This window comes from Cryptococcus neoformans, chromosome 12 (assembly GCF_000149245.1).
Source record: "Cryptococcus neoformans var. grubii H99 chromosome 12, complete sequence".
Lineage (NCBI taxonomy): Eukaryota > Fungi > Basidiomycota > Tremellomycetes > Tremellales > Cryptococcaceae > Cryptococcus > Cryptococcus neoformans.
Window position 1 is genome coordinate 490,581 of NC_026756.1, and position 22,984 is coordinate 513,564.

At 48.1% G+C, this 22,984-nt stretch overlaps 9 protein-coding genes and 1 non-coding gene; 5 read left to right on the forward strand and 5 right to left on the reverse strand.

The window, feature by feature from the left end:
• Positions 1-786, forward strand: part of CNAG_06165 (sterility protein Ste20) — a 6,150-nt gene extending 5,364 nt beyond the window's left edge. The window contains exon 23 of the mRNA XM_012197639.1: positions 1-786. This exon is cut by the window's left edge and continues 43 nt beyond it. Within this exon, the coding sequence (XP_012053029.1) occupies positions 1-672 (672 nt within the window). The 3' untranslated portion in view covers positions 673-786.
• Positions 751-6,171, reverse strand: CNAG_06166 (ATP-dependent DNA helicase MPH1). The gene is made up of 14 exons (XM_012197640.1): positions 5,325-6,171; positions 5,085-5,273; positions 4,885-5,045; positions 4,735-4,834; positions 4,478-4,689; positions 4,359-4,433; positions 4,121-4,297; positions 3,852-4,073; positions 3,691-3,801; positions 3,534-3,641; positions 3,358-3,486; positions 1,387-3,312; positions 977-1,334; positions 751-922 (listed from the first exon to the last, which is right to left on the reverse strand). Exons 1-14 carry the CDS (start codon positions 6,100-6,102, stop codon positions 897-899), a joined length of 4,572 nt encoding a protein of 1,523 aa, XP_012053030.1. The 5' UTR covers positions 6,103-6,171; the 3' UTR covers positions 751-896.
• A 145-nt stretch (positions 6,172-6,316) lies between these two features.
• Positions 6,317-7,048, forward strand: CNAG_08019 (hypothetical protein). XM_012197874.1 has 4 exons: positions 6,317-6,436; positions 6,499-6,672; positions 6,732-6,797; positions 6,854-7,048. The coding sequence occupies exons 1-4, from the start codon at positions 6,353-6,355 to the stop codon at positions 6,890-6,892; spliced, it is 363 nt and encodes a 120-aa protein (XP_012053264.1). The 5' UTR covers positions 6,317-6,352; the 3' UTR covers positions 6,893-7,048.
• A 362-nt stretch (positions 7,049-7,410) lies between these two features.
• Positions 7,411-10,008, forward strand: CNAG_06167 (metal homeostatis protein bsd2). XM_012197789.1 has 5 exons: positions 7,411-7,647; positions 7,877-8,149; positions 8,211-8,531; positions 8,583-8,748; positions 8,798-10,008. The coding sequence occupies exons 2-5, from the start codon at positions 7,886-7,888 to the stop codon at positions 9,754-9,756; spliced, it is 1,710 nt and encodes a 569-aa protein (XP_012053179.1). The 5' UTR covers positions 7,411-7,647; positions 7,877-7,885; the 3' UTR covers positions 9,757-10,008.
• CNAG_06168 (S-(hydroxymethyl)glutathione dehydrogenase) lies at positions 9,904-11,935 on the reverse strand. XM_012197790.1 has 10 exons: positions 11,848-11,935; positions 11,761-11,797; positions 11,638-11,710; positions 11,567-11,584; positions 11,356-11,501; positions 11,048-11,181; positions 10,703-10,991; positions 10,442-10,649; positions 10,208-10,382; positions 9,904-10,142 (listed from the first exon to the last, which is right to left on the reverse strand). The coding sequence occupies exons 1-10, from the start codon at positions 11,863-11,865 to the stop codon at positions 10,089-10,091; spliced, it is 1,152 nt and encodes a 383-aa protein (XP_012053180.1). The 5' UTR covers positions 11,866-11,935; the 3' UTR covers positions 9,904-10,088.
• A 266-nt stretch (positions 11,936-12,201) lies between these two features.
• CNAG_06169 (hypothetical protein) lies at positions 12,202-15,401 on the reverse strand. XM_012197791.1 has 9 exons: positions 14,995-15,401; positions 14,721-14,923; positions 14,572-14,658; positions 14,487-14,501; positions 14,253-14,350; positions 14,003-14,177; positions 13,520-13,919; positions 12,962-13,458; positions 12,202-12,895 (listed from the first exon to the last, which is right to left on the reverse strand). Exons 1-8 carry the CDS (start codon positions 15,273-15,275, stop codon positions 13,392-13,394), a joined length of 1,326 nt encoding a protein of 441 aa, XP_012053181.1. The 5' UTR covers positions 15,276-15,401; the 3' UTR covers positions 12,202-12,895; positions 12,962-13,391.
• Positions 15,402-15,767: 366 nt separating this feature from the next.
• Positions 15,768-17,141, forward strand: CNAG_06170 (S-formylglutathione hydrolase). XM_012197792.1 has 5 exons: positions 15,768-16,403; positions 16,455-16,494; positions 16,544-16,616; positions 16,677-16,926; positions 16,992-17,141. Exons 1-5 carry the CDS (start codon positions 15,981-15,983, stop codon positions 17,046-17,048), a joined length of 843 nt encoding a protein of 280 aa, XP_012053182.1. The 5' UTR covers positions 15,768-15,980; the 3' UTR covers positions 17,049-17,141.
• Positions 17,142-18,322: 1,181 nt separating this feature from the next.
• CNAG_06172 (transketolase) lies at positions 18,323-20,898 on the reverse strand. XM_012197793.1 has 5 exons: positions 20,707-20,898; positions 20,522-20,633; positions 20,113-20,439; positions 19,253-20,063; positions 18,323-19,193 (listed from the first exon to the last, which is right to left on the reverse strand). Exons 1-5 carry the CDS (start codon positions 20,854-20,856, stop codon positions 18,419-18,421), a joined length of 2,175 nt encoding a protein of 724 aa, XP_012053183.1. The 5' UTR covers positions 20,857-20,898; the 3' UTR covers positions 18,323-18,418.
• CNAG_13074 lies at positions 18,355-21,071 on the forward strand. Its single transcript, XR_001046355.1, has one exon. It is a non-coding gene; the product is annotated as a hypothetical RNA (non-coding RNA).
• Positions 21,072-21,292: 221 nt separating this feature from the next.
• On the reverse strand, positions 21,293-22,950 carry CNAG_06173 (hypothetical protein). XM_012197641.1 has 8 exons: positions 22,814-22,950; positions 22,706-22,742; positions 22,572-22,651; positions 22,393-22,518; positions 22,227-22,322; positions 22,111-22,173; positions 21,881-22,049; positions 21,293-21,819 (listed from the first exon to the last, which is right to left on the reverse strand). The coding sequence occupies exons 1-8, from the start codon at positions 22,923-22,925 to the stop codon at positions 21,648-21,650; spliced, it is 855 nt and encodes a 284-aa protein (XP_012053031.1). The 5' UTR covers positions 22,926-22,950; the 3' UTR covers positions 21,293-21,647.
• Positions 22,951-22,984: the final 34 nt, after the last annotated feature.

Genomic DNA, 22,984 nt, shown 5'->3' on the forward strand with positions numbered 1-22,984 from the left:
TTCCACCGGGCTTTACGAACCATTTCCACAAATCATTTCCAGGCCCCTGTTCGGCGTTTTATTCTCGATCTTTTTGAGCTCAAACTTGAACGTCCAACACTCATACAATTAGCCGGGATAGAGGCCAATATTTGGCGATCGGCGGAAAGACACACTGCCAAGGGAGAGGCAATCGCTACTCCTAGCAAAAGGCAGAAAATACGGGATGAGGAAGACCAGCTGCCAAGATCGGAGGAGGACAGGGAAGTCAGGCGTCGTTCAACCAGTTTTCCAGGTTTATCACCTGTCACTGAGCCCATATTGCATAAATTGGAGAGCAGAATGAGAGGTGTCACTATTGGTGATGTTGATCGTCAGAGAGTGGAGGATGCCAAGTTGATGGGTCCGCCCATGGGCCTTCCAGTACTAGAGCCAATCACGATGGCGCAAGAAGATTTCTCAGCAAAGGAGAGGAAGGTTGGCTGGATTGACGATGACATAGTGGATGGTGTCGAGGGTGCAGGCCCGCCATCAGAGCGAGCAAGCGAGAAAATGGAGCTGGAAGAATCGAAGGAAGCGGAGGAAATTTCAGAGACGATTGAAGAGGCAGACAAACGAAGAAGCAATATTGAGGGACAAAGTAAGGCTAAAACGCATGTTCGGGGTTTCTCTGTCGTACCCAAGGATCTGTGATGGCTCTGGCATGCCAGAGCTGCTGTGTAAATTAATATGAAGATCAACGGCTATACCAAGCATGTAGTATACATATATCTTGCATGCATAAAGAGTCCATTCCATTAGATGATGATGTAATTCATGCAACACACAAAATATGATAAGAGCACAGATGTTTACAACATATTCGATCTAGAAACATAATCAGTTATTGAAAGCTAGATGGATTTGATGTCGCTTTGCTAATCGAAAAGTGGGTCGCTTAGAGCTAAATCGCTCGTTAAGTGAATAATTCGCGAAAGTCGAGAGAAATTCGACTTACAAATGACGCCTACATCCTCGTCATCATCTACTATAAAGCTGCCAAGTTCGTACTCGTCCTCACTGTTTCTCCCTCTCGGTCCTCCATCCTCTTCGTCAGTAATATACACAGGTCGCCTTGCTCTTTGGATAAATTCCTCCCGTTCTTTGGCTATGTCTCTCTTGAACTGGAGGCCATGGCCTAGAGCTTGGGTGCTAAGACCGGCAAGGTATACAGCTTGTTGATTATAGCCTTTTGGTGCTTGTGTAGCAGCGAAGTCGTTCGCGAAATTGAGGTCAGATGAAGTTGCGACAGAGGAAGCTGAATGCTCAGAAGTATCACCCGAATCGTTTCCGGAAAGCTCAGCGTCGAGATCCATCTAATCCACTCGGAGTCAACTAAGTCCACAACTTCATTATTAATGCACTCACGAAATTTCCTATTGGCCCCTTCTTCTTCTTCTTACCTCCTTGTCTTCCATCTTCTCTTCTTCTTTCCCTGTCACTCATTCTGTCTCGCGGCCGTTCAAATCTGCTACTGGGTTCATCTCGCACAGGAGAGCTGTTCGTATCAATTGCTATTCTCCTTCGCAGCCTTCCTGGCCCTCTTCTACCACCCATTGCCACCATGGGAGAAGAGTCAGGGTCTACCACTCCTCCTAGCAATTGCGCCCTAGAGGGGTTGGCATTAGTATTTCTAGATGGTCCGACAGGCGAATCATTGTCTTCAGAAGAAGGCAGGATGACCCGCCTCCTGGCCATGCCTAGCCTTCTCACAGGGAACTGTGTGTCTCCAACAGGTGTACTCATGGATCTCGGTACCGAAGGGGGAGCAAAAGGCGATGAGACTATTATGTCCTTTTTCGCAGATGTTGGTATGGGGGGCGGAGGCATATCAGGTCTGGTGTTCACACTGCTACAAGGGGTTTTAGGTAACAAGGGGCGTACAGGACGGGAAGGAGAGACCTGCCAATTGGCAGCATCGGCCTCATCATCGTCGTCGTCCCATGAGAGATCAATAGGATCAATTTGGCTGAAACCTGCAGCAGCAGCAGTTCGTGGCGACAATTTATTTCCTGTGGGTTTGGAAGAGGCTGTAATACCGGTGTTGACGTGTTGAGGTGAACGGGGTAATACAATTTCGTCATCAATGGTATCTCTGCTGGGCGAAGAGAAGCGCGGCTTTTCGGGAGACAAAGAAAGTGCTTTCTCCGATGATGAGGAGGCGGCTACAGGGGGGTCTAAACCACGGCGTAAGGGCCCCTCAGCATGGAAAAAATCCAGCCCTGCTTGGTCTTGCTCTGTGATTTGTTGATTTTGCTGTTGCAGCGGTCGCTGTACATGCTTTTGTCGCGCTTCAGCGGCTCTAGCTTCCGCCAAACGTCTCTTCTCTGCCGCTTCTGCTCTCTTCTGCTGGATGGTCTTCTGTTGTATTGCTTTCGCATGCTCTGGAAAGTCCGATGGGGGTTGAGAAGTTGGAGCTTTTGAAAATGGGGCTGGTGGAGGCGATACAGGAATATTGTCCAAGTCAGCATCAGATACTGCACCATGCCCAGCCTTGAGGGCATCGAGAGTAGATACCCCTGTGGAAAAGAATGTTCTCCCAACAGATTTAGTTTCCGCCGACGAAGAGGTTGAAAGATCAGGTGAAGACTTTCGGGGCCGTTTCGTGATTAACGCAGCCTTTGCGACCGGGGCCTTCCTCTTCGATGACGGTTCTCCTGTACGATCCTCTTTCTCCTGAGCAGCAAACAACGCTTCCAAGCTTTGATCTTCTCCGGCTTCCGATTCAGTCTGTATAGGGGAAGGGGTTCTCGCCCTCTTCCTAGCTCTGTGCTTGATCTTTGGTACAGCCGGATCCTTTGCTTTCGCCTTGCTCTTATCCTTGCCTTTGCTTTTGCTGCCACCAGCTTCTTCATCCTCTTCTTCTGTATCTGGTCTCAGGAGCACTTTATCAGCCTCTCTCAAAAGGTCTCGCACACTTGTGAAACCTCTCGCATTCACCGGTACTTCGTCTACCATCGGCTTCTTCTTCTTTCTGCTCACCGGCGGCTGGTGGGCTCTTTGCATCCGCCTCAGTTCTTTCTCTCCCTCGTCCATCATCTTCTTGTATTGGGGATCATCGGGATTCCAAGGATCAACAGGCATGACCTGCTCCAAGCACTCCGGCATTCTGCGATTAGGGATGAGAGGTTCAACGTCTTCGAACAGCTCTAAGTTACGTGAGTGAAGGATTTCTTCTTGAATGTCGCGATGAGTTTGTTGTGCCGTGTCCCAGTTCGTGTCTTCTCGGTTTTCAGACATGAGTACGTGAACTATGCCATCACGTTTACGGCCAGTACGCCCGATACGTTGCAGCTAATGGCAGTCAGCAATCGTTTTCGAGAAAAGAACTGTACCGACAAGTTTGATAGACTGCTTTGGCATATCGTAAAGCACCACAAAATCGACTTCACCGATATCCAATCCTTCTTCACCAATGGATGTGGAAACTAGAATATTGAATCTGCCTGCTTTGAATTCGTTTATGGTCTATTTTCCATTAGCTCTTCCCCGTGGAACTGATTATTTTAACACGCCTTTTTCTGCTCCTTTTGATTGAACCCTTTATCTCTCTCATCCTTACCATGCGCCTGCCCTACAAACTTGGTCGCTCTCAACAAATTGGAATGTTCATTAAACATGTCCTTATCTTGGGAGTCAGCCAACGATCAAAACGAGTGCGAAAATACATACAACCAGTTCCATCACACAAGGTCGCAAAGAGCAAAATACCATAGCTCGAGTGTTATTCTTCTGACCCAAAGTATTTTCTTCCTCTTCCGCCTGAGAGAAATGTGCAAGCATCTGGCAACATCAGCGTTTGTAGACCAAAAGCGCAAGCAAAATTTATTCACCAGTTCAAGTGCTTTTTGCATCTTTGGATGGCGATCAGCACCCGTCTTCCCATTTCTCCCAATCTTGATTGAGCTGAGCTCCTGCGAGACATCCCTTTGAAGACGTTGAAACTCAAAGTTATTGGCAATACTATTGGCGCCGCCAGCGCCTGCCTTAGACTTGCCGCTAGTGGACACCATCTCGTCAAGTGAAGAATGAAACATGCCTAGAGAGAACTCCAGCTAGTCCAGATCAGTAGCTGTATGATATATGGCATTATTAAACTTACGAGGTGGCTCATTGCTCTCGCCATCTTGTCCAATACTCCCAGTGGCCCAAAGGCCCACCTTTGCCCTGACTTTCCCAATTCCATCTTCTTAGCGGTAATTCTGAATGGGCGCAGGCGTTTGGCGTCAAGATCGCGTTCAGTGAGGATGTCCTTGTCGACAAGTTTTTTGATGAACGGCTGATGGGCGTGAGCGTACGCGCTGGAGAAAAAGAACAGAAATAAAAAGGGAGCATCTTACCACCATGAGTGCAGATAAACGGTCACGGAAGTCAACAATTACGTCTGACATGGGTACAACATGTTTTTCAATGTGCTGGGTAGAAAGTCAATTGCAGCTCTCTCCGACATCAAACCTACCTTAGTGTTCATGTACTTCCTGATTTCCGGTGCCTCAGCTTCTCGAATTTCAATTCTCGAAATATGAAGTGCGTCGACCACATTCTGCACCTTTTCCACATCGGCTCCTGGAGTAGCAGTCAAAGCCAAAATACGAAAGTAAGGGTGATGGGCTGTTATGTAGGCGACAATTGTGGTGTAGGCGTAATTGCCAGTGGCTTTGTGAGCCTCGTCTAGACGATGGTTAGTTGTTGGTCGATACGTTAGACGGGACGTACCAAAGACCACAAGGACAATGTCCCGCGGATCTACTGCACCATTCTTCAGATCGTTATCTAGCGTTTGCGGTGTGCAGTAAAATACTCTCTTTTCCTCCCACTGTTCATCATCAGTATTTTTCGTATCCAGGGTTACCTAATGCATCTCACCAGGCGCTCGCGACTTTTTCTCGACCCGCCTTCACCTGTCATAACTGCTGCATCGTTACTAGGTATACCACAAGAAAGTTGACAAGCTTCAATTTGTTGGGCCACAAGAGGTCGAGTAGGAGCAAGAAATACGATTTTGCCAGTTGGAAACCAGCGATAGACTGCATAGATTAGTGAATGCCGGGTTAAGAATCGCTTACAATTCAGCATAACAACGCCAGCCACAAAGGTTTTTCCTAAACCGGTAGGAAGAGCAACGAGAGTGTTGTCCAAAAAGCAATTTCGTATGATCTCAAATTGATAATCTCGCTTAGGATGATTGGTGGGGTATATGTAGGTGTCTATTGTCGCTTTAGATGGCAATTGCCTTTGAGGTCCATAAGGAGCATCTATCGGCGTTTTTGTCAACTGAGCTCTCAAAAAGGGGCGGTTACGCTTACTAAAATCTCTGGGTGCAGGGGCCAATACATCACCCATGTCATCATCCATAAGCTGCTCTTCATCAATAGCATCATCTTCCCATCCAGGAGCTAAAATCTCCCTCTCTTTCCCTTTCCCTCCAAAAACCTTATCTCGTCCAGCTAGAGAAATGATACGTCTACCGGTCTTGGCAAACTGCGTCCTGTCCCATCTCTTGCCTTTGGTATATCGAGGTTCAGAGCGCCAGTTAAGATGAGTTTGATGGAAATTGTCCTGCTTGTTTGAGGAACTGGGGTGACGAGAGGGTGCACTCGTATTACGAGACGACGAAGTACTGTGGCTGGGCTTTGGAGGGAAACCAGACAAGGCGGGGCGGGAAGGCTTTTTCAGAGGATTGGCGATGACGGCGTCAAAAGCGGCCAGTGATTCGGTTGGAATGTCCATCATGTCATAGTCGTCGGAAGAGGGTTGGAGAGGAATCTTTGACATCGTTTGTTGCCTTGAGATCGCCGCCGGGCGTTGCAGTGATAAAGGCTCAGACATAGGCCCGGGCGCTGAGAAGGTCCTTCCCACGCCATGCGCATTCTGCGATCTATTTGGTGAAACCTCATTATGAGAGGCCGTCCTGCTTACGGTTGTTGCCAACCGGGAGTTTCGAGCGATACTTGACGCCGGTCGTAACCCTTCGTTTCTCGAAGAGCTTAAGCCCGCCGTCGCTTGCGCAGAGATGTTGTCAACCTGTCGCAAAAAAGAATCATCCAAGAAAATCGAGTCATCTCCAAACTCATCGTCGGACATGTCAAGAGTCGGGTGGCAAGAGTTGTTGAGGAAAGAGGTGAGAAAAAGTTGACTGGATTTTAATCAAGTTGTACGTATTCGGTCAAAACAAACGCGTTCGAGCAGCGGCACAAACGGTGCTCCGATCACATTCGGCCCTTGCCGCCTTTTGCTTGCGGTGGAGGTTATTAATTAATAGATTGTGAATTGTTCGCTGGAACTCGGCGTCATTCAATTGAACACTCCCGATTCCTTCACCTTTATCACATGCATGTTCAACTGCCAATCCGCTTATGTTGTATATCTAGTGGCCTTCATGTGGACTGTCGGTTTTATTACCGCGGAGTTGATTCCTGTAAATCACATCCTCTCCGAAAAATGACATGAGCAATACAGTCTGCTGACAATCTTCACAAGTTCTTTAACCAACTTCTTACGATCATTTCCTCCTTGTCCAGTGTTTGGTTCACATTTGGTCTCTGCGGCTTTATTTGGTTCTACGATATCCATCCCTTGTTTGCCAAAAACGATGAATCGAGGGCAGTTAACACCCCCATGAAAAAGTTCCTCTTCATCTGCTCCATAATCGCGGTAAGACTCCTATCCTCCGTCTCACTATCACATGAACTTCTGGCTCATTATACTATCAGATCGTTCTGAGTATTGCAATTACCCATTTGGGCCCGTATAGTGCTGTTGAGAGTATTAAGGCAGGGGTAAGTTGCTTTAAGATGGTAAGCATAACCTCATGCTAACAACACAATATCCACAGTACGCTGCTGGCACATTCCCACATCCTTTTAGCTGTTAAATAATAATAAGATTCCAAATAGTATTAGTTTCGTGCGCGAGGAACAGTCGTATTAGCGTGCAATAATTCGCCGTTGGAGTCGTCTGGCAACAGTGATTGATTGAATCATCTGTTGCTCGTGATGAAATGATCATGAAAACATTTGTAGAATATTCAGGAGGCGATTAACATCATTTGAAAGACACTTCTTCGCTACCACGAGGATAAAGATCCACGATCGTCGATTCCTCGACACTACAGGTACAATTTGTTGAACCAAACCATATCACGCACATTTTATTGGCGATGGAGAGGACCGACTGTTGAAACTCAAATCTCAACGAAGGTGAACAAACACAGACCGGCTCTACTCATACACTGCAATAATAATAAACGAAACAAGCGGCATTCTGACGCATTTCGATACTTTCCCAGGAATTAGAGATAGAAGCGGAGTTTTTTTATAATCTCCATTTCACTGCAGCATTTCTGCTGTTGTTCTGTCATTTCTTTATATGTTTTTTTATGGAAAAAAGGTTCCGGCGCCAGCCACGTAAGCTTGCGGGATTTCGGCGTTTTGATTCAGTTTGGCGGAGGGCGGATGGCTGGTCAACATCATCGCCTTTCTTGGCTTGTTTCTTTCTTTCTCTTTCTCTTTTATCCTTCTTTCTCGTTGTTTGTTTGTATTTCTCATATCTTGGCTCGTTTGCCACGACTTCTCTTTTTGCACGCTCACTTCTATCGGGCTGTGAGCCCCAAGGGCACACTTTAAACTTGTGAGTCATTTTCCATTCCGTCTATTCATTCTCTTTTCCCATCCACTTTAGAAGATTATACATAGAGTCGCTACTGGTTTTCTGTCTCATTTCAACGTTCGCGTTCGATTTCGACGACGAGGCCGCAATGTGAGCTACAGACTCATGCACCACCCTCTGATACCACACCTTATCCTTATTGTGTTTTTTTTGGTTGTGTGCTACGAAACAGGGCTGACCAATCAAATAGTATATCAAAATGTCACAATATGACCCTATCCTGGGGGAGTTAGAATCATCGGCCGGCCCAGAAAGCTCTGCGCAAACATCTATCCATTCTGCTCGCAGCTCCCGCCATCGTCCACGACGACATGCATCAATGCCTGACCCTGGAGAAATGGATGCTGCCTTTGATGGTCCCGATGCTGACAATGATGAATCCGACCAAGGTGAGATGCATGGACTGTTAAGTAGTACTAGAGACCGGGGGATGCCAGGCGATTACGACTTTGAGCGTGATTATGTGAGCATGCATTTTTGTACGCCTATCCAGCACAGTACAGCCAGGCTGACTGCATAAGCAGACGTTGCCGCCACCATCTCCACCTCCTTTTGAACCTTATTCTGCACATAATCCAGCACCAGGCAATTCGCATGGAATCATCCCTACGACAGTCCCTGCTCGGCCGAGGGGAGCTCCACCGCGGCATTTCCTCGGGGGTCTGTTGCCGTCGTCGTTTTTACCGCGTCAACAGTCACCGGCTCCATCTGCAGGTCGAGCGGTCGGAGGAGGAATGAGCGGAGTGTTTGACAATTTGGCTGCGAGGCCTGATAGGCACATAATGGCTGAAGGCGAAGGGGGTTTGCAGTATGTTCCCGAGGACGAGTCAAAAGACGCGCCTCCAGTAGGTACAAAGTCTTTTTGTGGCGTCTCATTCAATACTAACAGTATCTAGTCATATCAAGCGGCTCTTCGAGATGCTGTCCCACCGTATTGGGATACCACCGTCGTCCTACCCTCCTCTAGTTCTCCTTTCGGCCCCTTGTCTAGTTCTATCAGCGGTGATGAAATCCTTATTGACGGTATGCCGAGCGGCAACTTTTTCAGCTTCCTCTGGAATTGTAAGTCTTCCTATTGATCTATACAGAGCATAATCTGACGAGCGAAAAGTGGTTGTCTCTGCATCCTTCCAATTCGTTGGTTTCCTCCTCACCTACGTCCTTCATACTACCCATGCTGCCAAGTACGGCTCACGTGCTGGTTTGGGTCTCACTCTTATCCAAGTCGGTTTAAACCTCCGTTCGAAGGCGCAAGACCTCATGAAGAACAACGCCTTCCCCGCTGCTTCCTCCGATCCATCCGACCCCGATCCTCCCGCTAACCATGTTCCATCCGACGAGGAGATTGCGGAGAATGCCATCGAAGCCATCTGGGGCCCTGGAGCCTCTCCATGGCCTGCTCAATTTAGGGAACCAGGCACAGGGGAGAACGGACCTGTCACCATTGTGCACAACACACATGAAGCAGAAATGTGGGCTATGGCTCATAACACAACCCTCACCCAGATGCTAAATCTTCCCTCGGCTGCGGATGTGGGGCGTGCGAATGAGTGGTTTAGTTTTTTCCTCATGAGCATCGGGTGGTTTATCGTGTTGACAAGCGTCGGTGGTTGGTGGAGAGTCAAGAGGTTTGAGAGGGGGCTGAGGGCTGCCCAACAGGAGAGCGAGGCTGCACAGGCGGCTGCGGCAGCTAACTCAGCTGCTGAGAATGGAGGAAATGGCGCGCCCGCAGCGGAAGCCGATGAATCTATTAACGCATCTACCACCCCAGCTCCCGCCCAACCCGGTCCCACCCAACTATCCTACTGGACGTCACCGTTCATAAACGCCTGGCAAGGCGCTCGTCATATTCAAGAAGGTTTCCTCGGTCAGCACGGCTCTCGTCTCCAGGGAAGGAGAGGGTTGGGTCTGTGGGGTGGACTGAGAGGGCAAGGCCATACGGCTGTTAGTCAGGAGGATGATGAGCATGAGTTGTTGGATGCCCAAGGGTTTGGATTGGGGCCGATGGCGATTGATGTGGACGAAGCGCCGGGGGCGGAAGGAAGGCGTCAGCGAGGTTTATGGAGTTAATTCTGTCGGGAGATTGTTTCGAGAAGAGTAAATGTAGATGTCCGTACTGAAGGTCTCTGGTAAGCAGTCTATTTTTCAGTCTTACGTTATTTTGCTTGTAGTCATTAGAAATTCGAAAGGAAAGGAAGTGTGCGTTGTAGAGTAGTGTTTTTATGCACCCGTTGTTTCTTCACATCTGCTATTATTTTAGGATCTTTGACAATGGTTAGCAATCAGAAACAAAAGCACCACATGAGTGTACATCCCGCTTTTAATGCTTTTACTATGTTAATGAAGTTGAGTTACTGAAAGGATTCGCCCTCAGTTCCAAAATGCGACGCTATTGTAACAACCTAAGGAGCCTCGTTGAAGCCCATGTCGACGACGCATCGAATGCAGTCACCAGCCTGAAAAAAAAAATTGGGCCATCAGTACCATCACTTATCTCACCTATCCACAAGAAATAACTCACGTGCATGTCATCGAAGCCCTTGTTGATGCCTTCCAAAGTCTCATTGTGGGTGACAAACTCGTTGACCCAAAGCTTGCCCGCGAGATAGTCTTCCACAATACCAGGAAGTTCGGTTCGGCCCTTGACGCCACCAAACGCTGTACCCTTCCACACTCGACCAGTGACAAGCTGGAATCTATTCACCCGAATATATCAGTCAATAGTATGTGGAAAATTATGCGGGGAAGAGCTTACGGTCGAGTAGAGATTTCGGCACCTGCGGGGGCGACACCGATAATGTTGCACACACCCCAACCCTTATGGCAAGCCTCGAGAGCGTTTCGCATCACGCCGACGTTACCAGTAGCGTCAAAGGTGAAGTCGAGACCACCGTCAGTCTCCTCGATTAGGTAATCGACAATGGTCTTGCCCTCGGGAAGGTCCTTGGGGTTAACAAAGTCGGCTGCACATACCCACATGAGCTTAATGGAAGAGAATTATAAGGTAAAGACTCACTGGCACCAAACTTCTCGGCCCACTCCTTCTTCTTTGGGTTGGTGTCAATAGCAAAGATCCTCTTGCAGCCCTTGGCCTTAGCACCCTGCAAGACACTCAAGCCGACACAGCCAACACCAAAGATGGCGACGTTAGAGCCTTCGATACCAGGAGACTTGGTGGCAGAACCGTAACCTGTGGTGATACCGCAACCAAGGAGACAAGAAGTTTTGAGAGGAGCTTTAGGGTTGATGGCGACGACGGAGAACTTGGAGACGACGGTGTACTGAGAGAAAGTGGAGCAACCCATCTATTACGACGGTCAGGAAGTAGGCCATGGAGGAAGAAAAAAGAAGGAAAGCTTACAAAGTGCAAGATGTCTTGACCCTTGCACTTGAATCGGGAAGTCCCATCAGGCATCACACCCTTACCCTGGGTAGCTCGCACACGACCACAGAGATTGGTCTTTCCAGACTTGCAGAATTTGCATTCTCTGCATTCTGTGCAATGATTTGTCAGCGATAGCTCGTTGTAAGCACCATCTTCTCCCCTACCCCTGCCTCCTTGTACCTGCCCCTTTGTGCCACCAAGCTTGTTTCGCAACTATTCTCCTAATGTCTTGTTTTCTCTGCCCCTTCCAGCTTCGTCCCTAGACATGTATTTTGAATACGTACCAGCAGTGTAGAGAGGGACAACGTGGTCGCCAACCTTGACTTCGTCAACACCCTTGCCGACAGACTCGACGATACCACCACCCTCGTGTCCAAGGATGACGGGGAAGGCTCCCTCAGGATCGTTACCGGAGAGTGTGTAGGCATCACTATTAGGGCCAAAGCAAAATACAATAATTAGATCTCTCGCTCGTTTAGAATTAACGCAACATACGTGTGGCATAAACCAGTGCTAGATACATTTGTCAGAAATCTTTTGAATAGAGTTCGGTAACGAAAACGTACTAGAGGATCTTAATCCGGACCTCGCCGTCCTTCGGCGGTGCAACTTCAACGGTCTCAATAGAAAGGGGCTTGCCTGACATTTGGTCAGTAAAGGTATGTAGGGGACACAAGGGCTTTACATACCAGCCTCCCAAGCGATGGCAGCCTTGCAAGTGATAACCTTCTCGATGTCAGTTACAAGTCTACCTGACGAGCGAACAGTATACTCACTTGGCCTTCGGTGGACATGTTGAATGTTAGAATAGAGGTGAAAATATGGAAGATGTAAGAGGTATAAGGAAATGGAGAGTTTTGACAAGAGATTCAATTGTAAAGCACCACATGACATAAATCGTGAACGGGATCTTTTTTATTTGCCGGTGGTGGCGTATAAACAGATACTTATGACACTAAGCCCTGTAAAATCTCCGATTAAATACCGAGAGGATGATGATGATGATAATGATAATGGTAACGATAATGATTGATAGCTATTAATCAGCTTAGATAAACATTAATAGGCAGTTGTTCGAGGGGGTAGCCTGGAAGGGGCAGTTCGCTTGAAGCTGAACGGGGTGATGTTGTGTAAGATAATGCATTTTGATCGAGATGGCTCAAGAAGATTGGCACTTGTAGAACATCCAAACATGTAGTTGATTTTGATGTATGAGTAAGCTGGGCGACCGCTATCGGGATTAAGTCACTTATTTTTTTTGTCGCTGGAAGGAAGCTGATCAGAGTCCAATTGCAAAAGTCGGAATTCCTTTCACATTATCCTGAACTATCTTACAGCCTAATAAGATGGTTATTCCATCGATAGAGAAGGTAATGACAGTGGCCTTGCAGGAGAAACGTGAGGAGCATTAGCGCTCTTGCTCACTTATTGGCCAGTGATGGCCAAAGAAATTCCTCACAACATGAGTGGGCTTGAACGCTTTGCCGAAATTTGGCGAAAAGCAGCTCGTTCCGAGCTAAAACCCTCTTCCAGATCCTTCTTCTTTGCATCGTGGTCCCATTTTGATGCAATAGGTCGAGCGAGGGACTGGTTCGGTTGCGACGTGTTGGAGGTAGATGGGGGGAGGGGCGATGAGTGGTGAATGCTGAGCACTGAGCTATAAAGCCTCTAGAATCTAGAAAAAGCGTACGCTTGCTTATATAGCGTGGATACTTCTTGCTTTCATTCCTGAGTAGTAGTAACTATACTGCTACTGTTGATGAATGTCGCGCACTTTCGTCCGTCTAACTAAGTTAATTAGCCTTTGTCGTCCGCCTTCCTGCGCTGAGTGGGATGAGCTTCTGTAATAGTGGTAGAGCATATAAAGTAAAAACTATGAAGACAACTAACCACGTTCGAGTCGCGCCGGCCTCAAGCCTGGTGTTTAATCGGAGATTTTACAGGGCTTAGTAGGGCTTATAGTGTCATAAGCTGGTGCGGTATGAAATAAGGAGGCGATCAGCTCGTCACTCGGCGTTCACTTTTGCTGGATCGATGTATGTTGTGTTCTGTACGCCGTATGTATCTGATATACCACACGAACGGAAAGATGATCCCAGGTGAAAATGAGACACTGCTACCCATTTGATTCCAATTCACCTCTTCATTGAACGAGTACATACATACAGAGTACACTGTCGCTGGTGGTCAGGTTTAAATAGTGTTCCATATAATTGTACATGTTGACTGCCACTTGCACCCACCCTATATCCTTTCGTTGTTTTGTTCTTGCTTACCACAACAACCTACATCGCCTACTACATCAATCTCCACAATGTATTTAGATAATCTTGTCTGCCCAATCGGCCACCTTGCTGAGGCCCGGGAAACCTTTGGCCGGGGGTGCACTACCAATAACAGAGTCAGCCCCATAACCTTCGTCATGGTGACGATAGACAAAGAACGCACCTAGCCTTGGTCTGCACGAATACCTTCTCCACACCTGCAACCCTCCTATCAAACTTGTCATAAAGCTGTGGGAAATCCTCCAAATCCACTCGATGACTAATCATGAACCCGACATCAAACTTGCCCGTCATGATATAGTCATGCAAAATCTCTTCCCAGTAAAGATGTACGGGTGCCTGCCCGTTCCCGATAAACCTCACACCCTTCTCCATGAGGGCACCGATGTTGAAATGGTTGGTGTAAGCTGTGTACACGCCGATAAGCCCGACTCGGCCCATCTTTTTAACGAGCCAGATCATTTCGTTGGGTGTTTCGGAGACGTCGGTCTCGAGCATGAGAGCTTTTTCGACTTTGTGGAGGAAGGTTTTGGGTTCGTGGAAGGTAGTAGCGTCGATGCACGCTTTTGAAATTCAAAAGACATAATGCGTCAGTGACCCCTTCATAATTGAAGAATGGAAACGAGATGGGAGCTTTTTGACTCACCATCCAAACCTTGAGGAACCTCGCCATGAATTCGCTGTTTGACATCCTCAGCCTTAAAGTCAACAGTGATTACCTCTGGGCCAAGGGACCTAGCAAGCGCAAGTCGTGTAGGGTTGGTATCAATTGCGTAGACTTTAGATGCGCCCTTGAGGAGAGCCCATTTAACACAGCAGATCTATGTTAAGAAAGTGAGTACTTGCCATCAACAAATGGAAGGGAAGAGGAAGCCTCTCGATAGATTGAGACTTACACCGATAGGTCCCAAGCCCCAGATACCGACGATGTCGCCTTTTTGGACACCGGTATCAACGACGGCGTGATACGAAGTAGGAAGAACATCAGAAAGATCTATTCAAATTTCTGTAAGCATTCGCCCACATGAAAAGGACATGCCCCCGTCTCACCCCCACAGACCTTCCGCCCGACCACCTAATTACGCGCCCATCATCGCCTCATCGTTGCTCGTTATTGAAGGAAGACTTACAAAGAGCTTGCTCATCTGAAAAAAAAATGAAAAAAGTTAGCCTTTGTTCATGTTTGGGATATAATCTCAAGACGAATAAACGCACCTGGTACTTCTGCCGGTACCTTTAAGCAATTGACTTCACCGAAGGGAACTCGCACATATTCCGACTGTCCACCAGGCCAGCCTCCGGCTAGAGCACGCAGTCATTGTCAGATGGATGTCACATTCTCAAAAGGTAGGAAAGGAACGTACTGAGATGACTGTAACCAAAGAAAGCAGAATCCCTCTGACCCCACATGTTAACCACGACAGACGAGTCATTGGTTTTATCGCAAAAGGATGAAAGCTTTTGTTGACAGTATCGACAAGTACCACAAGCGATCTGGAAAGACACCACTACACGGTCTCCAATTTTCAGGTGGCTAACCGATGGTCCGACTCGATCGATGATACCCCTATAGGCCCGATTACGGTCAGTTCTTGCTCCGGTTACATTTTTAGTCCTTGGACATAATAAAATACTCACATAAACTCATGTCCCAAAATGTCTCCCTTCTGCATGCCTAACATCTCTGAATGATAGAGATGGAGGTCTGATCCACAGATAGTAGTACCCGTGACCTTGACAATAACGTCTGTGTCTTGGGTGATATCAGGAATAGGAGCATCCACCATCCTTACGTCCTCCTTGCCGAACCATGCCAGAGCACGCATAGTTGATCCATCTTGACGATGTTTATAAGGAGCCTTGGTGGAGGTAGGTTCTGTGCCTATGTAATCTTGGACGAGACTGACGGCTGCCTGCATAGTGTTGCTGCTGTTTGGAGTTGTTGAGTTTAGTGGCGAGTATGGAGGTCGTTCAAAGTGATTCCGGCTATCTTTATCTTTGCTGTCCTTGACATATATACATATGTTGGAGCCAGCATACACATTGCACCAAGTATATGACGACGATGCCACTCGATAGGCAGTGCGGCGTCGTTTTCGTAGCAAGTTTGTTGGTTGCATGTGCTTCTGTGATGATATCATGGGGTCGCTCTACTGGAGATGTTGCTGGTCTTACTTATCGCGATGACGTCGTAGAAATCGGTCTCGGCGGAAAGTAGACCAATAAGCTGCTCCTGGAGCTGTGGACAATGCTTTGGTGGGAATAAAGTGGAAGCTAGGAAGGGACATGTTGGGCACAGAGCAAGGTAGAGAGGAGCATCATTGAGCCCTGGGCGATGGACAGACAGGACGATAAACAGAGAAAGACGGGATTTACTAGGGTGTTCGGCCCTCTCCATGTACCATGAAATAACAGACACCATCAATCATTCTATTTACCGGCGGATCGCGGCGTCGAGCGGAACCAGAATCTAGACGGCACAAGCGGAAGCAAATCTATAAAACGGGGGGAGGGTGGAGGCAGGTGGAGGTGGCCTTTGTTCATCGGCTGACGAATATGTCAACGAAGTCCCCTCCGTCCTCTTATTCCTCTTGCAAACGTTCACTGCTCTTAAACAACACGCCATGGTTCAGCTCGAAAAACTCTCTTCTAACAAGGCTGCCGAAGGCTTCCTCACAAAATACAAATTCCCCTCCGCCTCCCTCGCCCTCCCCACGCAATTCAACGTCTTCGTCCCTTCCTCCGCTTCCCCTGATTCCCCAGTCCCTGTCCTCTTTTACCTCGCAGGTCTCACCTGTACTGAGGACACTGGTGCTCAGAAAGGAGGATTCCTTAACACTGCAGGTAAAGAGGGGATCGCCCTCGTTTTCCCTGACACTAGCCCTAGGGGTGCGGGAGTAGAAGGCGAGGATGATGATTGGCAGTTGGGTACTGGTGCAGGATTCTATATCAATGCCGAGGCAGACAAATGGAAGAAAAATTATAAGATGTATGACTTGATTGTCAAGGAATTACCAGAGGTGTTGAAGGAGGCGAACTTGGGCCTTGTGAGCGTAAATGCCGGGGTGATGGTCGTTACTGATTTTGATGTGATACAGGACTTTTCCAAATGGTCTATCATGGGACACTCCATGGGTGGTATGTCACTTCGGAATATTAACCCAAGCTGTGACTAACACGTGACTAGGACACGGTGCTCTGTTCATCTACCTTAAGAACCCAGGTCTTTTCAAGTCTGCCTCTGCCTTTGCTCCCATCTGGTACGTCCTTTTTCCTCTCTCCATTCCCCCCATCTCCTTCTCACCTACTCGAACGTCTAGCAACCCCGCCGCCGTTCCATGGGGTATCAATGCATTCAGCAACTATCTCTCCTCCTCCTCTTCCTGGCTCGCCTACGACTCTTCCGCGCTTCTTCCACAGTTTGCGGATGAACCCAAGATCTTGGTGGATGTCGGTACAGATGACCAGTTCCTCAAGCAAGGCCAGCTGCAGCCACAGACGCTGGAAAAGGCGGGGAAGAAAGGTGTGGAGGTAAGGATGCAAGATGGGTATGATCATTCCTATTACTTTGTAAGTTTTTGTTTGTGGGAAATGCGACCCATCCACATCGGGATAGGAGCTGATTAAGATGGTAGATTTCGACTTTTGGTCCTGAACACGTTGCGTTCCACGCCAAGTACCTCAAGGCTTAACGGAGTAACGGTCATTAATGGTGCAGTTAGATGATTAATCCGTCTCGATTATAAACAAAAAGTATGAATTTTATTCTCTATGTCTACTTCTCTATCTTCAAAGGAGTATCTACCTCTACATGCGCTGGACGCAGCGGACTCAGACCGACATGACGAGCTCACTGATGCTATTCTTCCCCTGCACCAACCTATTCGGGATAACCTGGAACAACTTCTCCACGTCCTCCGCATCCTTCTTTTCTTCCGCCCCTCCCTCTGTCCAAACTGTATCCTCGGCCCGCCTTCATGGCCTACAATAACAATCGGCAAAGCCGACATTTGCGGGCCCCCCAAAACTTGGAACAAGGCCAAATTCAACGCACCTTCTGGTAGACGCACGTACCCCAAGTTTGAGAAACTGGTCGCTTTGCTGAACGGTTTCTCTGCCGCTGCCCCATTGAAGGAGAAATCCTCCCATTTGATGGGGCGATGAAGGTCGATTTGGGAGTGAGGGGGTTCGCCTCCTGAGATACTGTTGAGCATTCCGATGGATATACGGGTATGTTTGATATTCTGCTGGTCGGATAGATGATTGGCCACGAATTTCACGACTGTCCAGAGATCGGAACATGGGGTTAATGGGATATCAAAAGTGAATGTGCTGACATAGTTGGATACGCAATAAGGATGGCCGAGTTGGTAATCGCGTTCGGAACGGGGCGTACTAGTTGAATTGAAAGCCCGAAGGGGAGAGAGTTTAGCGGTATTTGGACCATATGGCGAGATAGTAGATTGATTTGAGAACAGGGTGGAGGGCGGGCCCCCTGGAGATGTCGTGTGCTTTGGCGATTTGTTTCAGGGCAGGTACCGAGTCGGCAGAGATAAAAAGAAGAGAGTATGCGGAAGGGCAGGTGTGGGGGATTTACAGACATGTGTAGCTTGCCAAGATGAGGAGAATGTAAAGTCATTTTGCAAGAAAAGAGGAAGACGAGGCAGAACTAGGTGATGCCATATTATGGGCAAGGCAAATATGATAAAACGGCTTCAAGTTGATCATATCCTCAAGTCGAGGGATATTCTTCAGTTGCTCAAAAGGGCAGATCAGGAATATCTCCTTTCAAAAGAGGGTCAAAGAAGATTTGTGTTAAATCATAGATAGATCATGGGCTGGTGGGTCATATCATTACCAATAGTAGGCTATACCATGATGAAATGAATGTCTCGTACTGATATGATCTTACTGATTATTCCTCTGTATAGTTTAATGTTCCCTCAAAATCATGTATCGCTGTTTGCTTTCGACGGGTCCAAAATGACCTCGACCATTTATGCATTCGAACTACATACGTATACAAGTACAACGGATATTATTGATGATCTTTTTTGTACCGTTAATGACCATTACCGCTGTTAACCAACAGCTCCTCAAACTCTCCAACGCCAGGGATGTTCCAGCCATCTCCATTCCTCTTTGGAGCGGCCCAGGCTCCAATCTTCTCTGCCAGGGTCTTGGGACCGAAACCGAAGTGCTCGAACAGTACAGAGTAAGGAGCAGAGTGGCCGAAGCCTGTCATATGAGCGCCTGCATGGGCGTATTTGGCCCAACCGAACGAGGCGTAGGGCTCGATAGATACGACGAGGGACTTGGTAGAGGGGATGACGGATCGTCTGTACTCAAGCGGTTGTGCGTCGAATCGACCGGTGTGAGGCATCGATACGACTCTTACAGAGTACTTGCCCTTCAACAGCTCGGCTGTATCAACCGCACGCGCAACCTCGGAACCAGTGGCGACGAGGGTGATATCGGGGATGCTGTTCTCGTCGCCGTAGACGACGTATCCACCGTATTGTACCTTGTTTCGGTCTGTACCTGCAAGAAGAGGTACTGGCTGTCGAGTGAGCGAAAGCAAACTGGGGTGGTCGACGTCCCTGAGACCCAAGATCCAAGCGCCGATCACTTCCTCAGCGTCTGCAGGTCGGATGTAGTTGAAATTGGGGAGGGCACGGAGGAAAAGAGGGAAAGCGATTGGCTGGTGGGTAGGTCCGTCCTCGCCGACACCGATGGAGTCGTGAGTGGCAACGGCGATGAATCGGAGCTTCATCAAAGCGGCCATTCGGAGCGAAGGAGCGGCGTAAAGCCAGAAGATGAAGTAAGTCGACATGATGCTGTTGGCACGAAGTCAGTAATAGCAATATATTGTTCTGACAGAAGCTAGATCACTCACGGGACGATGGCACCCTTGTGCCAAGCGGCGAGACCGTTAGCGGCAGCCACCATGGCATGCTCTCGGATACCGTAACGGATCTGTCGACCAGAATAATCACCATAACCGGACTCGGGATTTTGGAACTCGATCATTCCGTCCCAGTTGACGAACGTCGACTCGCACAAATCAGCACTTCCGACCAAGAATGACTTGTCCTCTGGGACGACCGATCGAAGTGCGATACCGCTGCTCTGCCTGGTAGCTTTGGGGTCTTTGGGAAGGGCATCCTTGGAAGGGAACTTATTCTCCCAATCCTTTTCAAGCTTTCCGTCCAATCGCCTTTGGAATTCTGCCGCTTCGGCCGGGAAAGACTCCTTGTAGCGCTTGAAAAGGTCATTCCATTCCTGCTCGTATTGGGCGCCCTTGGTCTTGGTCTCCTTGAAGTAGTCGTAGACGGCGTCGGGCACGATGAACTTGTCCTTGGGGTCAAAGCCGAAGGCGGTCTTGAGTCGAGCGACGTCATCCTCACCCAAAGCTGCACCATGTACTTTGCCACTGTTCTGATTGAGGGAGCCGATACCGATGATGGTCTTGATGTTGATGAAGACGGGCTTGCCGGTGAGCTTCTGAGCCTGCTCGAAAGCGTCGACAATCGCGGCGAGGTCATTGGATCCGTCCTCGACCTCGAGAACGTGCCAGCCAAGACTCTTGAGCTTGGCAGAAGTGTCATCAGTGAAACAGATATCAATGTTACCGTCCACTGTGACGGAGTTATTGTCGTATACAAGGATCATGTTGTCAAGACCCCAATGTCCTGCCATGGAGAGGGCTACAAGCTGCTGGTCAGTTTGGCCCATGCAGACGTTCTTTCAACTAACCTTCCTGACCGACACCCTCCTGCAGACAGCCGTCACCGGTGAAACACCAGACCTTGTTCTGGATAATCGGAAATCCGTCTTTGTTGTAAGTAGCTGCCATATTCTTGTTGGCGATGGCGAGTCCGACAGCGTTGGCAACACCTTGACCGAGAAGACCGGTGGTCAATTCAACACCTGGAAACTCGATCTCAGGATGGCCAGCAGCAATGCCGTCCATGGTAGGAGCATGGTATTTCTTGATCTGGTCGAGGGTCCAAGAAGAGTATCCAGAAAGGTGAAGCATGATGTATTGAAGCAGACACGCATGGCCAGCAGAAAGTACGAATCCTATAGATTCCGAAGTGGTCAATCACCCATCGCCAGACTCCTTGGCTAAAAGCCTACATGCCCAAACAAAATCAGAACTCACGATCTCGGTTGATCCAGTCAGGATTAGCAGGGTTATATCGCATGCTGTATTTCCAAAGCGCAGTGGCGATGGCAGCCGCTCCCATAACTGTGCCGGGATGACCCCCCTTGTACTGTTTCATTCACTTTTCGTCAACCTATATTCCCCATGAATTATTCTGGCGAGCAATAGAAGAGTTTATTCACCTGCTGACACAGATCGGCGGCCAAACATCGGATGGTGTTGATCACGAGCTTCTCGGTTCCGACCTCTGAAGACTTGACGTGGGGGTTCTTGCTGAGCGTTGTGCCGTGAGAGGCAGAGTCGTCATGTTTGCTTACAGCTACAGGTGACATGGTGATGAGATGAAGCCTGTTTTTCCTTAGTGTGGAATGCCCACTTACTTTATACTTCGACTATCACGTCGTCTTTGCGAAGCGTTTGGCACCAGATCAACAGACTTCGGGCCGAAGATTCTAAGTTATCAATCTAGATAGCCCCGAGCATCTCTCCGGTGACCTTCGGCCCCGCGGGGTAGCCGGCACAATAAATGCATAATTGACTAATAGGGAGAACTAATATTACGTAAAGGGCCTGAAGGTGAGACGGGGGGCGCCATGGGAAGCCGGACCTACAGCTGGAGTCTCCAGCCGGACTAGTAAAAGCTCGATACAACAAGCCCCTCTCTGAACATCAGGCCTCATCTTTTACAATAAGACAAGTGTCAAATGATATATTATCATACATATTTCATTGCTTAGTTAGTAATAAACTCGGCCCTCCGTCTCATGGTTCAGATGTGAGGAATTGGAAAAACGAGATGAATGCCTTTTACACAACTGACAGTGAATCACAGCAGACCGGAACACAGTTCAATCACGTCATCCTCGGCTGCCGCCGGCCATTTCACAGTTTGATTCAACCAAATGAAATAGGCCGCCAACTGATCATCTCTCGATACATAGTTGTTGCGCACGCATCTATCATGCATGAAACAGTCAAGCTGAAAGCCTCGAGGTCCGATGGTTTTACTTTCATTGGTCGGGTGCATTTCTATTTGTGCTGCCGATTATCCCGAGGAGATCCAACTGCGAATAGCTGTCGTGCTGGACCTTTGTGAAGACAGCCTTGTATACCACTCTGTACCTCAAGGACTTGCGTTCCTTTGTTTGACCTCTTTAACAATGTCTTCCAAACTAGAAACGACGTTCACCCCACCCAATTCCTCTTTAGCATCCCTAACGGCACCATCACTCCATTCTCCTGGTCTCCGTATAAGACGAGCCTCAATCCCAGCCGACGCGGCACCATGGAAATCACTAGAGCAAGCATAAGACTTCAATAGTCATTCGTCATTGATTTGATGTAATATGAGCTTACGCTTTGAGTTCGTCGCCAACCATGATGATACCTTCACCCACTTTTTCCTCACATCTCTCACATGCTTTCTCGTAGATTGTAGCAGATGGCTTGGCAGCTTCGACATCCCATGATAGAGTCGGAGAACAAGCAAGAAGCGGTAAGATTTGAAGTGAATCCAAGGTTTTGACTACGAATCATGGTTACATTTAAGAAAGACAGAAGGCCCGATGTAAGCGTCCGATGCTCACGAATACGAGGATCAGCATTGGATACTACCGAGGTTTTGACTTCTAATTCCTTAAGCTCTTTTACTATCCCAGTATTAGTCTCGAGATTCAAATCGAACAATGAGCCGAGAACTTACGACACGCGATAGTCTCTGGAAAGTTTCGATACCCAAAATCACTCTCAAAACGACTCATCAAAGCAGGTCCGATCGCATCAATCTTTCCATCCAGTTCTGACAGTAGAATCAACTGAGTCAGCCATAGTTACTACATAAAAATTAGCCAAAGGATCATAATGCTCACCTCCCTTGGAAGCTCCAGCCTCCCTAAGGGTCTCATAGATGATTCTTGTCCACCATTCTTCAGGAGTCAATGAAGGCGTCGAATGTTTACCATACAAAGGATATTGGGCATCGACTTTTTTGAAAGCTTAACCAATAGTCAGCTCAAGTGGACCTAAATTAATTTAAAAGAAGACATACCGGGCCTGAAGGCATTACGGACGCTCTGTGGGGTTATACTTTCAGGTGAGAGCCCACCTCTGATAGCTTCTTCGTGGTACCTGCCGTACAAGTCAGACGCGAGAAGCGTACGCAGCCAAAATAATGAGGTTCACTGTTCATGAATGGGTAGTTTTGGAGTACAAAGGGTATCTATTCATCGTTTGTGTGGATGAGCTTCCTACGTTGTTCTATGGTCGGACTTGAAGGGACCGGAGACTCACCAAAGACGTCAAAGAGAACCAAGCGAACCGGTTTTGAGTTCGTTGATGAGGCCATATTTCTAATGTTCGGATTGGTGATTAAGATTCCTGCCCTTACCAATACAGAGAACATAGTCTAGTTACATCGATATGATGTGCATACCACATACTTGACCCCAAGCACCTTTACCC

Excerpts from the sequence above, each read along its gene's own strand:
- CNAG_06166 (XM_012197640.1), bottom strand. The coding sequence starts at position 6,102 with ATGTCCGACGATGAGTTTGGAGATGACTCGATTTTCTTGGATGATTCT. Across the intron at positions 3,802-3,851 it reads TGCAAAAAGCACTTGAACTG|ATGCTTGCACATTTCTCTCA; the intron begins GTGAATAAATTT and ends TGATGTTGCCAG. Across the intron at positions 3,642-3,690 it reads CTTGTGTGATGGAACTGGTT|GACATGTTTAATGAACATTC; the intron begins GTATGTATTTTC and ends TCCCAAGATAAG.
- CNAG_08019 (XM_012197874.1), top strand. The coding sequence starts at position 6,353 with ATGTTCAACTGCCAATCCGCTTATGTTGTATATCTAGTGGCCTTCATG. Across the intron at positions 6,437-6,498 it reads TTACCGCGGAGTTGATTCCT|TTCTTTAACCAACTTCTTAC; the intron begins GTAAATCACATC and ends AATCTTCACAAG. Across the intron at positions 6,798-6,853 it reads TTGAGAGTATTAAGGCAGGG|TACGCTGCTGGCACATTCCC; the intron begins GTAAGTTGCTTT and ends CAATATCCACAG.
- CNAG_06167 (XM_012197789.1), top strand. The coding sequence starts at position 7,886 with ATGTCACAATATGACCCTATCCTGGGGGAGTTAGAATCATCGGCCGGC. Across the intron at positions 8,150-8,210 it reads ACGACTTTGAGCGTGATTAT|ACGTTGCCGCCACCATCTCC; the intron begins GTGAGCATGCAT and ends CTGCATAAGCAG. Across the intron at positions 8,532-8,582 it reads AGTCAAAAGACGCGCCTCCA|TCATATCAAGCGGCTCTTCG; the intron begins GTAGGTACAAAG and ends AACAGTATCTAG.
- CNAG_06168 (XM_012197790.1), bottom strand. Across the intron at positions 11,711-11,760 it reads TGCCATCGCTTGGGAGGCTG|GCAAGCCCCTTTCTATTGAG; the intron begins GTATGTAAAGCC and ends ACCAAATGTCAG. Across the intron at positions 11,182-11,355 it reads TGTCCCTCTCTACACTGCTG|AATGCAGAGAATGCAAATTC; the intron begins GTACGTATTCAA and ends ATCATTGCACAG.
- CNAG_06169 (XM_012197791.1), bottom strand. The coding sequence starts at position 15,275 with ATGCAGGCAGCCGTCAGTCTCGTCCAAGATTACATAGGCACAGAACCT. Across the intron at positions 14,924-14,994 it reads ATTTTGGGACATGAGTTTAT|GGGTATCATCGATCGAGTCG; the intron begins GTGAGTATTTTA and ends TCGGGCCTATAG. Across the intron at positions 13,920-14,002 it reads GGTTCCTCAAGGTTTGGATG|CGTGCATCGACGCTACTACC; the intron begins GTGAGTCAAAAA and ends GAATTTCAAAAG.
- CNAG_06170 (XM_012197792.1), top strand. The coding sequence starts at position 15,981 with ATGGTTCAGCTCGAAAAACTCTCTTCTAACAAGGCTGCCGAAGGCTTC. Across the intron at positions 16,404-16,454 it reads AGGAGGCGAACTTGGGCCTT|GACTTTTCCAAATGGTCTAT; the intron begins GTGAGCGTAAAT and ends GATGTGATACAG. Across the intron at positions 16,617-16,676 it reads TCTGCCTTTGCTCCCATCTG|CAACCCCGCCGCCGTTCCAT; the intron begins GTACGTCCTTTT and ends TCGAACGTCTAG.
- CNAG_06172 (XM_012197793.1), bottom strand. The coding sequence starts at position 20,856 with ATGTCACCTGTAGCTGTAAGCAAACATGACGACTCTGCCTCTCACGGC. Across the intron at positions 20,064-20,112 it reads GGAGGGTGTCGGTCAGGAAG|CCCTCTCCATGGCAGGACAT; the intron begins GTTAGTTGAAAG and ends AGCAGCTTGTAG. Across the intron at positions 19,194-19,252 it reads CACAAGGGTGCCATCGTCCC|CATCATGTCGACTTACTTCA; the intron begins GTGAGTGATCTA and ends TCGTGCCAACAG.
- CNAG_06173 (XM_012197641.1), bottom strand. The coding sequence starts at position 22,925 with ATGTTCTCTGTATTGGTAAGGGCAGGAATCTTAATCACCAATCCGAAC. Across the intron at positions 22,323-22,392 it reads GGCTGGAGCTTCCAAGGGAG|AACTGGATGGAAAGATTGAT; the intron begins GTGAGCATTATG and ends TTCTACTGTCAG. Across the intron at positions 22,050-22,110 it reads CAATGCTGATCCTCGTATTC|TCAAAACCTTGGATTCACTT; the intron begins GTGAGCATCGGA and ends CATGATTCGTAG.